Source organism: Macrobrachium rosenbergii, chromosome 29 (assembly GCF_040412425.1).
Source record: "Macrobrachium rosenbergii isolate ZJJX-2024 chromosome 29, ASM4041242v1, whole genome shotgun sequence".
NCBI lineage: Eukaryota > Metazoa > Arthropoda > Malacostraca > Decapoda > Palaemonidae > Macrobrachium > Macrobrachium rosenbergii.
Window position 1 is genome coordinate 12,794,441 of NC_089769.1, and position 14,851 is coordinate 12,809,291.

The window sequence follows — 14,851 nt, forward strand, 5'->3', positions numbered from 1 at the left end:
TGAATGGGAAGGGTCTTGGAGTGGTTGGCAGTGCAGACAATGACTAAAACCCGTTTCATTATTGCAACTCAAAGATCATGTAGTGTATGCAGATTCTCAACAAAATATATACAGTAATGCCCATTAGACTGCATTTTGAAAATCACAATCACCAAATGCCCTGGTACATAGATACAACAGCCATTTGGCAGGTAGGAATATGGCTAAAGACCACTGCTTGATCTTGCAAATGGCAATGGTTCTCAACTTGTCCCCCATGTTGATTGGGAAGGTACTGAATCCACATGTAGAAAATTCGAGTGATCTCACTGTGATACACTGAACATAAGATGGCTTGGTTTACCATGGAGTTAATTAGCCATTTGTGTCACAGTTATCAGACCAAGGAGCAAGCCATGATGAGGGAGATAGAACAGTCCTGTTGGACAGTGCTCCTCCTGCAAACACTGCTTCAGTCTAGTTTAGGAACTAAGGTGCAATTGTGGCCTGCAAGCAAGCAAAGCATTTCAGTTACCAGAGGGAATGCCTAGTGGTAGTGGATGATGGAGGAGAGGAAAAAGATACATGGGAGTAGCATAGCCTACACATGAGAATTTTAAGGCATATACAACATCAGAAATGCCATTTATAACTGGGGTGAAGTATGGATGTGGAGATGTTGCTTGAGAAGAAGAGCAAACTTCCCTAGTGGTACAGATACTGAGGTGGACTTTACTGAATTTGGACCTGAGAACTTTATGTATCTCCTTAGGAAATGTTGAGAGCTAGCAGTAACAGAAGAGAATGTTAAGTAACTTGACTATTAATGGTAATGAAAAATGATCCTGAAGAAGTCATCAGCAAGGATGATCTGATATCATGCCCAAAACTGTCAAGAGATAGGATACTGCCTCAACAAAGTGATGGGTGCAATTCAGCAGCATCCCAAAGTAGATATACATTACCTGGTGCTTCATTATATAAGGGTCAATGTCATAGAGATTCAGCAAGCTAATCATGAGGAAGGCAAGATATCAGAGTTTTATAAGCCAGTTGTTGGCAGTTAGGTTGACTGTGCAATATGATGTATGGTTTTTATAACAGTATGTGTTTTTTATAGGCTCCAAGTGTTTTCATAATTCGTGGTGTCATGCAAAGGCGTCTTGTTATATTTTTGTTATTGAATTGAAGTTATTGTTTTTAATCATGGTTTGTTATGGGAAAATGCAGTTATGTAGGCATGAACTTTTAGTGATTGTTGATTTTATTAGTTAAGTATAAAAATTTTACACCTAGGTAAGGCCTAAGTGTCCAAGCCTTCTTAGAGGACTTACTGTTAAGTATAAAGCTATACAAGTCTTTGACATTTTTTCTCTCTGTCATGTAATTGATAGTAATTTTTCAGTGCAGTTGTAGTATTAAGTTTTTTCAACATTTTAATTTTTTATTCCTGCCAATGAGCTGTTTTCCATAAGAAGAGTTGGCTTCAGAGAAAAACAAGACCACTGTCACTTCCACATAGTCTTTTATATATTGTATCATGGGTGAATCCACTGCACAAAATCTTCCATAGCTTCACAGCTGCTTCACACACCTTTACAAAGATGCTTCATGGGCAGCATAACACTACTTAAATATACACATCCATTCATTTAATTATTGCATGCATTTTTATACATCTTGATTATGTTTTAAAACGCAGTTGTTCTGGCACATAACCACGTTATCATTTGAGAATTTTAAGGTCTTCCCTCTTACTGTTAGTACTCTACAAATTTTGACTTGCCTGTTGTCTTCCATGTCTCACAACAAGTAAACCACTTCAAGAAACACTGCCTGCCATATCACCTATTCTAAATTTTTACCACATCATCTCTACTTTTCTCACATTTTCAGCTCTCCACTTATTTTTATCCAAAAATAATATGATATTCATCACTTCCTTAAAGAAGAGTTGGCTCATTGTTAATGGACAAAATATTCTTTACTCCAGAAAATAAAACTGCCTACTGTATACTTTTTTCCATTTACACTAGATTTTCATAAACTTGTTTTTATGCCATTTGCATATTTTATTCTGTCTTTATGCTGCAGTTTATCCTTTTGCTTGAGTTGCTTATTTATACAAAAAATTCCATTTTCCCCTCATAATTTTTGTCATGATGTGTTTTGGGAGGTACTTCTGCCTTGATGTGTTCATACAAAGAGAAAAGTCAGACCTCTTTACTTGGGTATTGGCAAAGTCATCAGTAAACTTAAGGAATCTCAGGTGTGTCACCTTAAGAAGGAGCTTTTTCTCACTACATAAAAAATTTAATTGCTGCATCAACTTCAGTGTGATGATGAACTTTCTCTCCTCAGTTGTATAAAGTTGAATTGGTAACTTTTTCTATCTAGTAGTGTCAGAATATGCAGAAAGAGTGTTGGTGATCCTCAGTGATACAGTAATAGGAAGAACTTTTTGTGTAGTACATTTTACCCAATGCTTGAAGTTTTTTTGGGTCAAAGTGGTTCAGGTTGATGGTAAAGAGATCCACTAAGGGGTAACCCATTTACCCATATTTCTGAAAAGCTCTTGCAAATGTCCAAATGCAGTGACAATTCTGATGGAAGGATCTAATTTCCTCTGTTGAGATAGATTACTGCTATTGTAAAATTTATCTTTACTGGACTAAGCTTGTTAAGGTTTCCGCTTTGTTTGCCTTCACTCAAATGAATATCTATTGTGAGATGGCACAGGGCTTCGGATTTTGCCCCTTCATGATTTTTGGAATAGGCAACCATGGTCGAGTTGTCTGTCATCTTGCTAATGCATTCTTTAATTGCTGAGACAAGGCATTGAGACCTAGGAATATCACCTTTAGTTTCAGAAAATTTTGCTATAACTTGTCCGGAAGCACCCAGTCTACTGCTGCTCTGTATCTAGTATTCCCATTTCAAGAGGTTCTGGAGGTCTTTCCACCAATAAGAGGTCTTTCATATGTTGTCCAATACTGCGACCAGAATATGACTGGCAAAATCTTTTAGCTATATTTTTTTGCCATACTACAATTCATGTCTGTATATCAATACAGATCATACCAGAATTATGTATGAACTTACTTTTGTTTACAATTTCAGTTTCTTTAATTTCAAAATTATATTCAGCCTTCACATTGTTTTTTATTCTTTCGGTGCATTCCATCTCAAGGGAACCTATTCTGGATATTATTGTTCCTAAATATTTGAGAGATTCAACCTCATTAATCTTTTCTCCATCCAATGTTATTTCATCCCTTTGTGCATGCTATGTCCTCATTACTTCTGTTTTTCATAGATTTATTAAGAGCCCCATCTCTAGATGTATGATGCATTCTATTAAGAAAGCTTTGTACACCTTGTGGTGATTTGCTGATTAAAACAACATCACCAGCGTATTGTAAGTATGTCAAGTTGCTGTTGTTACTCCACTCTAAACCCTCCCTTCCATCTCAGACCACTTTTTAGTTTTCTGAAAAGAAACTATTGTGCCGGCTTTGTCTGTCCATCCACACTTTTTTCTGTCCACCCTCAGATCTTAAAAACTGCTGAGGCTAGAGGGCTGCAAATCATCAAACATACCAGATTGTAGCCCTCTAACCTCAATAGTTTTAATTTTATTTAAGGTTAAAGTTAGCCATAATCGTGCTTCTGGCAACAACATGGGATAGGCTACCACTGGCCCGTGGTTAAAGTTTCATGGGCGACGGCTCATACAGTATTATACCAAGACCACCAAAAGATATATCAATTTTCGGGGTCCTGGATTATATGATGTACAGAAAACTTGATTGCGCCGAAGAAACTTCAGTGCATTTTTTACTTGTTTCCTTATAAAATCATTGAGCAGCTGAAATTCCTTAGTAGCACCTAACACTTTACTGCAAGTATATTTGACAAGACCCCCTCAACATGAAAAGTGGATCTAATTTCCTCAAGGATAATTTTTTATTGGCTTTACAAATTAATGGGAATACAATGGCGATGCAAGATCTTGCATAGTACTGTTTTGGTTTGTTAACTCTGTCAAATACCTTCTTATATCAACCAAAGCCACCAGAAGGAATTTTTTAAATTCCTTACACTACTGCAGTGTTTTAACTCAAATATTTGACCTGAGCAACTGCTACCTATTCTAAAACCATATGGTTCATCTCTATTTTTTATGTTTTTTTTATGTTGAGTTTTTCTTCTCTAGCTTAAGTAAACAAACTGTATATTTTTATTACAATGAGCACAAATGCATCACCTTTATAGTTGCCACAGTATGCCAGGTCACCTTTCTTTGGTGCTTTAGCCATGACTTCCAATCATCAAGCTTTGTTTCTTCTCTCCATTTTTGGTAAAACAGTCTCATTAGCATACCGGGTATCATTTTAGTTTCAGCTTCAGCATCTCTGCAGTGATTCCATTATGATACTGTGTTTTCTATTTCCTAAGTTTCTTTATATGATTCCACTTCAAAAACTGTGAATTAATTCACACAAACATTGCCTTTGTCAACTACCTTAACTTGTAGGGGAACAGGTGAAAAGAATTATTTCACGAATTGAAATTGATTTCATGAGTTCTTTTCCGTAAAGGCAATCCTTTTGGAAAACCCAGCATGGGGAACTGCTAAGCTGTTAACAGTTGGGCGGATACACACAAAGTCTGACAGTTTCCTGCTGGGACATGAGATTTCAGGTGGTGCTTGTGCAGTATTAACACCTCTTCTTTAGATTGATAGAGAAGACTGCAGTGTCTGGAACATTCAGAGAACACAATTGCGAGCTGTATATGGGTGATGTGAAGCAAAGTAAAATATTTTTTAATTACACTTTTAGGCAACATGTAAGTCAGGTCATGCATTACATGTAAATAATGATTTAGACTTAGCCATATGTTTATGTAACATTTTATCATCTTAAAAGTAGGATTAACTGTTACCTTCAGAGATTGGCACAAGATATTTACTAATACATTCTCATTTTTTATTGACTGAACATAACTATATCAAAGTTAAAACTAACATAATGCTATCTCTCATTCCAGTCATGATGCCGGAGCTAGTCTGATGCCCAGTTATGGATATCTACCCTCGAATAGCCAATACGGACCACCCCAAGGTGTCCCTCAGCCTAATGGTCCACCGGAAGGCCAAGCCAATGGATTGCCAAACCCATTTCCTGCATACTCACAACCACAAACAGTCCAGCAGCCACTATTATAAATAAGGGACAACAAGCTAGTTATATGTGCAGTTAGTCTTGCATCATCAGTTAAGAATGAGGAAATTCATCAGATATATGGAAAAGCTTTCCATCAGTTGTGCCTGTGAATATTCATGTGTCAGTGATATTGTTTTTGAACTGGAGGGAAATTTATGGACTAATGACTCTTAAGCATGTATGGCTAGCAATATTTCTATGATCCTGTATAGATATATCACTCAAGGTATGTTTAATTAAGTCCTGAACAAAAATAAAACATTGAAAAGGTAAAGCCTTTGGTGGCTACGATAGAAATATTACAAGGTTTAATGAAGTAATATGCATCAAAACAAAGTGTAAACTTTCGCTTGATCAGAAGTCAGCATTGATAATTTGTCCCAGAATTTTGAAGTACTGTATTGTGATCATTCAGTAAAATAAAAGGTTTTGCAATAGCTGTTTATGCTTAAGTTTTATACTTATGATTTCACTATTCTTGTAGTCATCGATTCTAGTGGTTAAGTTATAAAGGGTGAAACAAGATTCAAGTTAATTATTGTTTATTACCATTTATTTGTAGCAGCCCCCTGTTAGGCAAATGTTGTAGTCGTATATAAGAAGTTTAAAATCTTGTGGCTGTTGCAAGTTACTGTGGTGTTGAGAGTGTGAGTCGGAGCTCTCTTCGGTCAGGAGCAGGTTGTACTTTTTCAGTTTACTCTTTTCAATTCGAAGTAATTGTTGGGTTTATGCCTTGAATTTGATCCATTTTTTATTTCAGGCAATACTGTTGTTAATGAGCACCTTGCTACATTATATAAAAATACAGATTTGTAAAACATTTTTATAATAGTTGTTTATAACTTTATGAAAAAAATTATAAGTTCATTATCAGCTTCTGAATCACAAATATGTGGTTGGAGTTATTGTCATGTTTACTAGTTTTGTGTCTTCTTGTTATGAACTCTGTATGCACTTTTCAGGCGTTAAAAGTATTAATAATGAAATTTGAGGCTTTGAGAAAGAAAAAAAGAAAAGTATTATAAAACTCAACAAAATTGTGGTGATTGCTGCTTATTCATTGTGGAACCTTTTGTAGTCTGTTATTGTGTCAGTGAATACAATTTCACCAAAAATTTTCCACTCCTAGCTCCTTGAGTTTGTAAGTAGTTCAACTTATTAGTCGTGTTTACCTACTTAAGAATAATCGGAAGTGATGTGCTTCATATAAGAAGTGTTAAAATCAGTATATGTTATAGAAAAAGTGATAACCTTCACATGCATACAGAATACAGTATACTTTTGCTGATTTTTGTTGCTTTGTACATCAACAGTGCAATTTTGAAAGCCTATGCCATGGCCAAGACATCTTTGTTAGGTTTATGTTGGATCAGATGCTTTGTCACGATATCTCGGTAGTCTTTTTGGGAAAGTCTCAATATTTACACGCTAATTTTTCTCCACCATAGTGGTATTGCATATGCAGAAATAGTGAAAATTCAATTTTAAAACATTGACATACACCAGTATTCCACACCCAATTCTCATCACTTTCCTTGTTCTGTTATCCACTTTTAGAGATTGTTATCAAAGGAAATTTTCCCTCTCTCTTATGCTTATTATAAATGGCAAGAGTAAGGATAAGATAGACAAGACACAGAATGAAACGATAATTGAGATCAATCTTGGCAAGGCAGTTTTTAACCTTTTTTTCACAAAGGGAGCATTAGAAAACCCAATTTTTAAGATTAAATTTCACAGCCTGTAAAGGTAATTGCAATTCTAAATGAGCACCCATTCATATAAAAAATGCAATAAGATAGTTAACTTGCTGTGCAGTCTTCAGATGAGCTCTGTGAAAGCCTGGAAGTTTAAAAGTGGTAAAACTAATTATTAATAATAATAATGATGATGATGATAATAAACCACAGACTGAAGTGTCTTTTATGGGGCAAGGAAAGTTAAATAAAAGTGAGGAAGGTAAATATGTAAACTTATATATTATATATATATATATATATATATATATATATATATATATATATATATATATATATATATATATATATATATATATATATATATATATATATATATATATATATATATATAATATCAATGTTTAAACAGCAGTAAAAGAATTTTGCTGGTAGTAACTTCATCAATAACTACTGAATTACTTTTAGTGATTCATGACCTTCTGACTTGTATCTAACGCGTTGAATATTCTAGAATTTTTTATTTTGCTCGTAGTTCACCAGACCATATGGTGTAATATTCAACAACTATTTCATAAAAAGAATCTTTTACTTAACTTAGTTCATAAAAAAGTATTGAAAGATATGCTCCTATTTGTAATTGTTGTGTAGAAAACTTCCTCATTCATTATTGTTTGTTTGAGGGTTGCGGGTTAGGTGTCACAAAGGTGGTCAGCTCTTGCTCTCCTTAATGTATTTGAAGTAGAATGTTTATTGTTTAAAACACCCATATTCAAAAAATAACAAATTTAAATTTTTTCATAGCTGTTAAGGAGAACGCTGTCACATGGAGAATCATATATTTTTTGGAAGACAAATGAAATTGTTCTCAGCTGACATGTAGTGACTGTATTATCTCATGTTGAGTAAAGGGAATGCCCTTGATTCTAATTACCTGAGTCTTTGCTCTTCATATTTTAGTTGTTTACAAGTTGCCATTAATAGAACAGTGTTCATTTCCAAGGCTATGTTTTCATAGTAATTTTTAGGATGTGGGGTGTCCATGCAAACTGTAAAGGTTACACTCGTAAGGTCATTCTAATTCAGGCTTTGCAGTAAACACTTGACACTGTTAGTGACCATCATAGATTACCTTTACACCTAAGCATGAACTTCCTTATGCTGGCCTTGATAATAAAGTAACATTTGTAAGCAAAAGTCCTGCAGTTCAGATGAGTACTAGCATGTAATTTTCAAAAGTTTTATGGCTTCTTAGCATTTTTGGCAATATATGCTTTCCATCTGTGGTTTGAAGGAACGTATGTTCACTAGCATTTTACAAATTGAAGAATTTGTTGAGTTACTTGGGAGTGCATGTATGAAATTTAGTTGCAGTGTTATGTTTTGCATGGTGTAATCTCTCCTGTCTTTTTAGTGCTGAAATTTTTTTTTGTGAATATTCACTGGGAAATTATTACTTTTATTGATATCTCTTACCTTCATTTGTAGTTTATGTACTTGTTATTATATGTAAAATATATTAATTATTTCACATATTTATATCTTTCATCTATGCAATGTGCAATCTTCATATTTCTTTTTTTTTTTTCCCACAGTGTTTGGAAGGGTACAAGTCATGTGTCTGATGTTGGTATAGTTTTACATGGTCTTCATTTTTTAACAACAACGAATATTAATTTTTATGCATAACTCAGTCACAATTTGACAGCAATTTAACATCCTTTTTCAGGAGAGGTTTGTGTGTCTAGTGTGTATACACTTGTATGTGAGTGTTCATTTACTTGTGAATGTAATGTAATGAGGGTGATAATATGCAGTGTAGTTTATCCATTCATAAGGTTTGCACATGGAAGTATTGCTGTGTTGTTTGTGTGTGTGTATATGTACGTACATACACCACAACAGAATAATGGCCTTTTAACGTCAGTGGCAGCTGTAGAATTCAGAACTAAAAGAGGAGTCATCAGAGGGCTACAGCATGTGCATTTTGTAAATATACTAGGTGTTATATTTATTTTTTATTATGTATATATAGATTGTATAGGAACAAGTGACTTGTATTTCTAGTGATATTTCTGGTTCACTGTGTTTTGTTGTTAAAAGCAAATATGATTTATGTTAACTCCCACCAGAATATGTATTATGCGTTTTGAAGTACTATGATTTCACCTGTGTAACATGTCACCCATCAGTAGGCTGTAATGTACCATATTCTAATATTGCAGTTTAAGATTCCCATTAATTCATGAGTCCCCTTTATTCATTCATATCATTCCTCAAATATTATGATTAATCCTTAAATCTTTATATATTTTATCAGCAATTAGAATATAAAGTTATAAAATACTGTATTTCATGAAAAAAACTATTTCTGGAGTCTTTGCATTATAGATCTTTTGAATAAATCTGTTCTTTGAAAAGTGGCAGTATGAAATCTGTAATTGATAGATTTATTTGCCAGTAAATAAAGGTATTTACATTTTGGCAGGGTTTATATTTGTACTAACCTTAATAGTGCCATAACTACTATCATAGTCTTACTGTTTTAATTATTTGCATACTTTGTTGTAAAACAAGCAAAAATGCAATTGGTTTGACTCACAACCTTTCTCCTGGAATAAATGCATGTGTTTCAAGGAAATTGAGCAAAGACAATAATAAAAGTAATGATAAAATTAAAATTAAGTATGCTAAATGAATGTCTTATTCTCTCTTGGTTCCTCTTATGTTAACATCATCCAGTTCATATTTTTTAGTTTCTTTTAGTTACTGTTCAAAATATGTATCCATCTGCACTTATTATACTTATTATTTGCTTTGCAGCTTTAAATTTTTAATGTTCGTCTTTTTCATACTTTGTCCATTACATTTTTTGCATCTTTCTTCATCCACTTTACTGTTCAGACCACACTCTTCCTTCAGTCTTTGGTGTTGATGTTCTGATTACATTCTTCCCCATGTGTTTCCCCCCGTCTTTTAACCTCTCTGTTTTTACCCTTTATATTTTATTTCTCTGCTTATCCTTTGCTAGCCTGAAGGCTCTTAGTACTTTACTAGCTTCAAGGCTCTACTCCCTCAAACTCTGTCAAGTGTAGGGGATAGGGGGATCACTATAAAGCATTTGTTCAGTACTTAAATTTAATAGCTTTCCAAGCTAAACTTTGTTAACTATTGTGCACTCATTTTTTCACACCTTACCATATCAGGATACATCTTAGGTTTATGACCCCTATATATCATTGAATATAGTGTTAATTGCTCTCAAGACATTATTGAAGGTGAGGTTGGATGGTGTGCCGCCTCATCCATAGAATCTGAGAAAGGAGAAAGACTAAATTTGGCCCTCAGTGTTGTCCCCAAACTCAATGCAGTGACAGTCCTTAAAACATGGAATGTTAAGTGTAAGTCCTGGTGGATCTGCTAAGGGGCAGCTGTACATAATGTATAGCAGTATTGTTGCTCAAGCAAGGCAAGTTATTTATACTTGCATATTTTGAAATGCTTGACTGTAAGGTGCCATGGCAAAGTTCAAGTTTATGAATACCTCTAAAGAAATGACTGAATAGGCTGGTTGCTCTGGAACCATAGGGAAAAAAACTTAACTAAATCAAACTCTAGTACATTTAGACAGTACATTTAAATCAGTGGTTAAAATTCCTTCCTTGGTTTTTGCAAACAAACAACCCTGTGAAAATCCAACACAACAGAGTCCCTTTAGACCTCATAAAATTGATGAATGATTGACTGAAGCTAAGAAAAGTCAATCTGTTTAGCAAAATATGAGAAAAAGTAACAAAACAATGAAATTAACTACATCAAGGGAACAGTAATACTACCCCATATTACGAGAAAACCAGAATCATGGAAATGGAGTCCTAGAATTATGATAAAACTATATACTCTGTATTAAGGTACCATTTATGAAATACATAAGTAGAATTTATCATGCAACAGTGTCAAAGATAAAACTCACTGGGCAAAGCCCAGTACTAAAATATAAAAATCTCGGGTCAAAATCGACAGATTCACTTTCTGTATCCATACTTTTGCCAGGTAAATTATGTTCAAAATTTAGCATATGTGTAAAAAGTTCAGTGGACCTAATCATCCCACAGATTGGACACGCACCAACCACAGATTTGTCAGTTGTAGTTTTAAGTGCCATGTCAGAACTATGGAATGTAGTTTCTATAAATTGATAATGGCCAGATAAGAGACGTCTACTATAGAAGGAAAGCAAGCTTAAAGTGGAAACTTTTATCCAGGGAAAAACCCTTCATTCAAAACCAAAGTTATCTAAACCATGTAAATGAATATGAAGCTCCCAAGAAACTACAAAAAAACTTTTGAGGTTCTGTCTCCCACAGAACAGGATCAAGAATTATTACAGCAGAATGCATGGCATAAAAAAACTAAATTTAAATTAGAAAATGGGATCCTCCAAAAAATTTATGCAACACTAGTGAAATGGCCCATCTGGGAGCAAAATATCCAATAAGAAAATTTAAACAAATGTAATACACTGAAGAATCAGAAAACCAACAACACCATAAGTCACCATGAATAAAAAATCATTATGAAAGAGAAGAGTAGACACTCCATCACCAACGGTTACTCATCACTGCCTCCAGTTCTGTGTATAATAATGCAAAGGACCTTTGTGAAATTCCGCCACTTGTGTCTTTCCCATGCTTTATTTTCCAAAAACCCACTCATCTCTAACCGTCCTTCTCATCCAAGTAGGTCTGTTTAACAACTAGCCTGGCGCTCACGGGACCCTAGCTGACAATATAATTCACTATTCTCCCAGGGGGTGTGCAAAGGGCATGTCCAAGCCATCTCCATCTCACAGTCATAATTACAACTGCAGATACAAAATTCATAGTGAAACTTCTGGCTGCAACACAAAATTGGAAATGTAACATAAGACAGGCTGGTAATACATTGAGAGATTTTGTATGATACAGAATAAAAGACACCAGAGAGTCCTATGAGAAAGGATGCAAGTGTCAGTTATCTGATACATTATAGAGAAATTTTAAGAAACTATTAACGTTAGACAAACTTTTAGAAATAAGTTATTCTAAAGGCCTTGAAATGAAACAAATAATACCAGCCAAGAAAGAGCCACTATGCTATACTCCCTCAAAAAAAAAAAAAAAAATAAATAAATAAAATAACGAACAACTAAACTAAGTCTTACTGCGAACTAACAAAATGTCAAAATTAAACGAAATCTAAATGGGTTTCAAACTAGGTTGCACCTCTGAGAAGACCAACATGTTGGAGTATTTGACCCTATTTGTTCATTAAAATAACGAACCCAGTTCCTTGGCCACTCTTCTTTGGCATGTTCTTCGGATTGTCAAGATGCTAACCAGGGATATTATATATATATATATATATATATATATATATATATATATATATATATATATATATATATAATGTATGTATATAGCATATATATGGTCTTAGGGATTGGGTGTTTGTATAAGATGTAGAGGGTCTTAGGTATTGGTGAAGAAAGCGGTCGAAAGGTGAAGAGAGTCCAGAGGTTTTGGTAGAGATATCGTGTGAAGGGACGTTCCGAAAGGTTGTTTCAGGAGATTCTCTTAGGGTTGGTTTGGGTGAATGTCCAGAGAACTATGATAAAGTACCAAAATTAAAAGTAAAATGGGATATTTTTCATTTTAAAGCGTTGTTTCTTATGATGAGTTATTCTCTTTTGCCATTGTATGGAGGGGGTGTTTTGTCTAACCTATGTCAAAAATCGAAAATCATTCGATGGGGAAGTTTTTCTGAAACCATTACACTCTTCCTGGTTACAGTAAAAACCTTTTTCGGTTATGCATTTATCAAATTTTCGAGGATGCCGATTAGATAATCATGAATGGTGAATCTCCTCAAAAGTGTTCCAGAGACAAAGTTTTATTATTTTATATTGATTATAGACAATATCTCATATTGACCTAAGTTTGTTTTGGAACCCTGAAGTTTGATTTTTGCCATTTATCATGGTTCAAAGGAGACAGTTTTGGTTGATGGCTTTATTAAAAAAGGACAAAGGAGACGTTTAAAATTTAAGATTGGTTCTAGGCTTCAGAAAGTAAATGATGTGGCTGCATTTATTCCATTGTTTTTGGAAGGTGATGCATTAGCTTTGTATTTGGAAATGAAAGATGACCAGATTTGTATAGTTATTAAAAATACAAATTACTTTAAAAATTTGTGATTTCAAGGTGGGCGGGGGAGCCGGTAGATATTTTTGCATGTGAATTAAGAAGGTTGTCAGGGTTAGCTGGATTTAAGGGGATGGGTTGGAACACATGGTAGGCTAAGGTTATCATTTGTGAATGGTATGCCAAGCCTAGTCAAGTCAGTGCATCAGTGCAGCAGCTACCAGGAATACAGGGAATGGCAAGGAGTGAAATTATTAATAGAGCGAGAATATTGACTTCGAATACATTCAGTGATGTTGCTGCTGTTAGTAGCCTACATCCAGGCCCAAGTCTGTTGAGAGTAAAGCAATAGTTTGGGGGGAAGGGGGCCAAATGCGTTCAATAGGCGAAGTTTTAGTGAATTCAGTGGTCAGAATTGTGGGTGTGGAGTCCCACATATGCTGCGAAAACCAGTAACTGCTTTAGTGGCTGAGAAACTAATTGACATTATTGATTTAATTTTGCTCATGAATGCAATCAATGGGTTTGCAGGTGATACAGTAACTGAGGGCAAAGTTATATTTGATAAAGTAAATGTTCAGTGATAACTCGGAGTGCGGTGCAATAGCTAACGCATGTGGTAATTCCAGTGTTATTACAGTTGAAGATAAAGATTTTGTGGCAAGATTTGATGGGGGTCAGTGGACATTAGAGTGGTTCGTCAATGAGGGAAATAAAATAGAGCTGACGAATAAGATTAGTTATGATAAAGGATGGGATGAACGGAAGAGAAGGGGATTTGAGAAGGAAGTAGATAGATGGATTTAAGAGGGTATTTTGCTCCCTTGGGACAAGCAGATTGAGGTTGGGGTCTTGCCCTTAATGGCTGTTGAGCAACCAACTAAAAATAAAGTTAGACCAGTGCTGGACTTAGAGAGGTGAACAAGTTTGTAGAGTGCCGTACTAAGGATGATGCTACTGATGTGTGTGGTGAGATCTTAAGGGAATGGCGCAAAATGCAAGGTAACGTAGCTGTTGTAGATTTGAAGTCAGCAGATCTGGAATTAGAGTGGCCAAGAAGCTGTGGTGTCATCAACGCGTAAATTATAAAGGGCGGACTAACTGCTTAACTAGGTTGGGATTTGGGTTGAATTCTGCTCCTCGAATTATGGGAAAAGTTTTAATGACGTTTTCGGGAGGAGTAATGACATAAAAAGACTACAAGTTCTTACATTGATGATATTTTGGTTGACGAAACTCTGGTGCCAGCTTCTGAGTTGGTCACGTACTTGAAAATGAATGGATTGATTGTTAAACCACCTGAGACTTTGGCGGGAATGCTGCTTTGGGTCTTAAGTGAGAAAGATGGTGTTCGGTATTTTCCAAGAGGTAATGCCATCCCAGAGATTTTGGATGAGATATCGAGACGAGAGTTGTTTTCAGTTTGTGGAAAATTGGTGGGCCACTGCCTCATTGCCAATTGGCTGGGTAACTTGTGGCTCTGTGAAGCGACGAGCAGATGGAGGGTCATGGGACGTAATGTAGACCCAGATGTGTTGATGCTCAAAGAGGTTGTCCAGAAGGTAAACGAAGATGATCCAGTGCAAGTGCAGTGGCATGTTTCTCGGTCTGAGAATGGGGTTCTTTTGTGCGATGCGAGCAGCTTAGCATCGGGAGTTGTGTTGGAGATTGGTGGTGTTGCGGTTGAGGTTGCAGCTTGGTTGCGAAAGAAACATGACAGCAATCATATTAATGTATCTGAGTTGGACGCTTTAGTAAGGGCATC

At 35.2% G+C, this 14,851-nt stretch overlaps 1 protein-coding gene across 1 annotated transcript in view; it reads left to right on the forward strand.

The window, feature by feature from the left end:
• The window catches only part of Stam (signal transducing adaptor molecule), a 35,974-nt gene extending 29,751 nt beyond the window's left edge, over positions 1-6,223 (forward strand). Inside the window, exon 11 of the mRNA XM_067131043.1 lies at positions 5,032-6,223. Within this exon, the coding sequence (XP_066987144.1) occupies positions 5,032-5,209 (178 nt within the window). The 3' untranslated portion in view covers positions 5,210-6,223. The remainder of the gene's footprint in view (positions 1-5,031) is intronic.
• Positions 6,224-14,851: the final 8,628 nt, after the last annotated feature.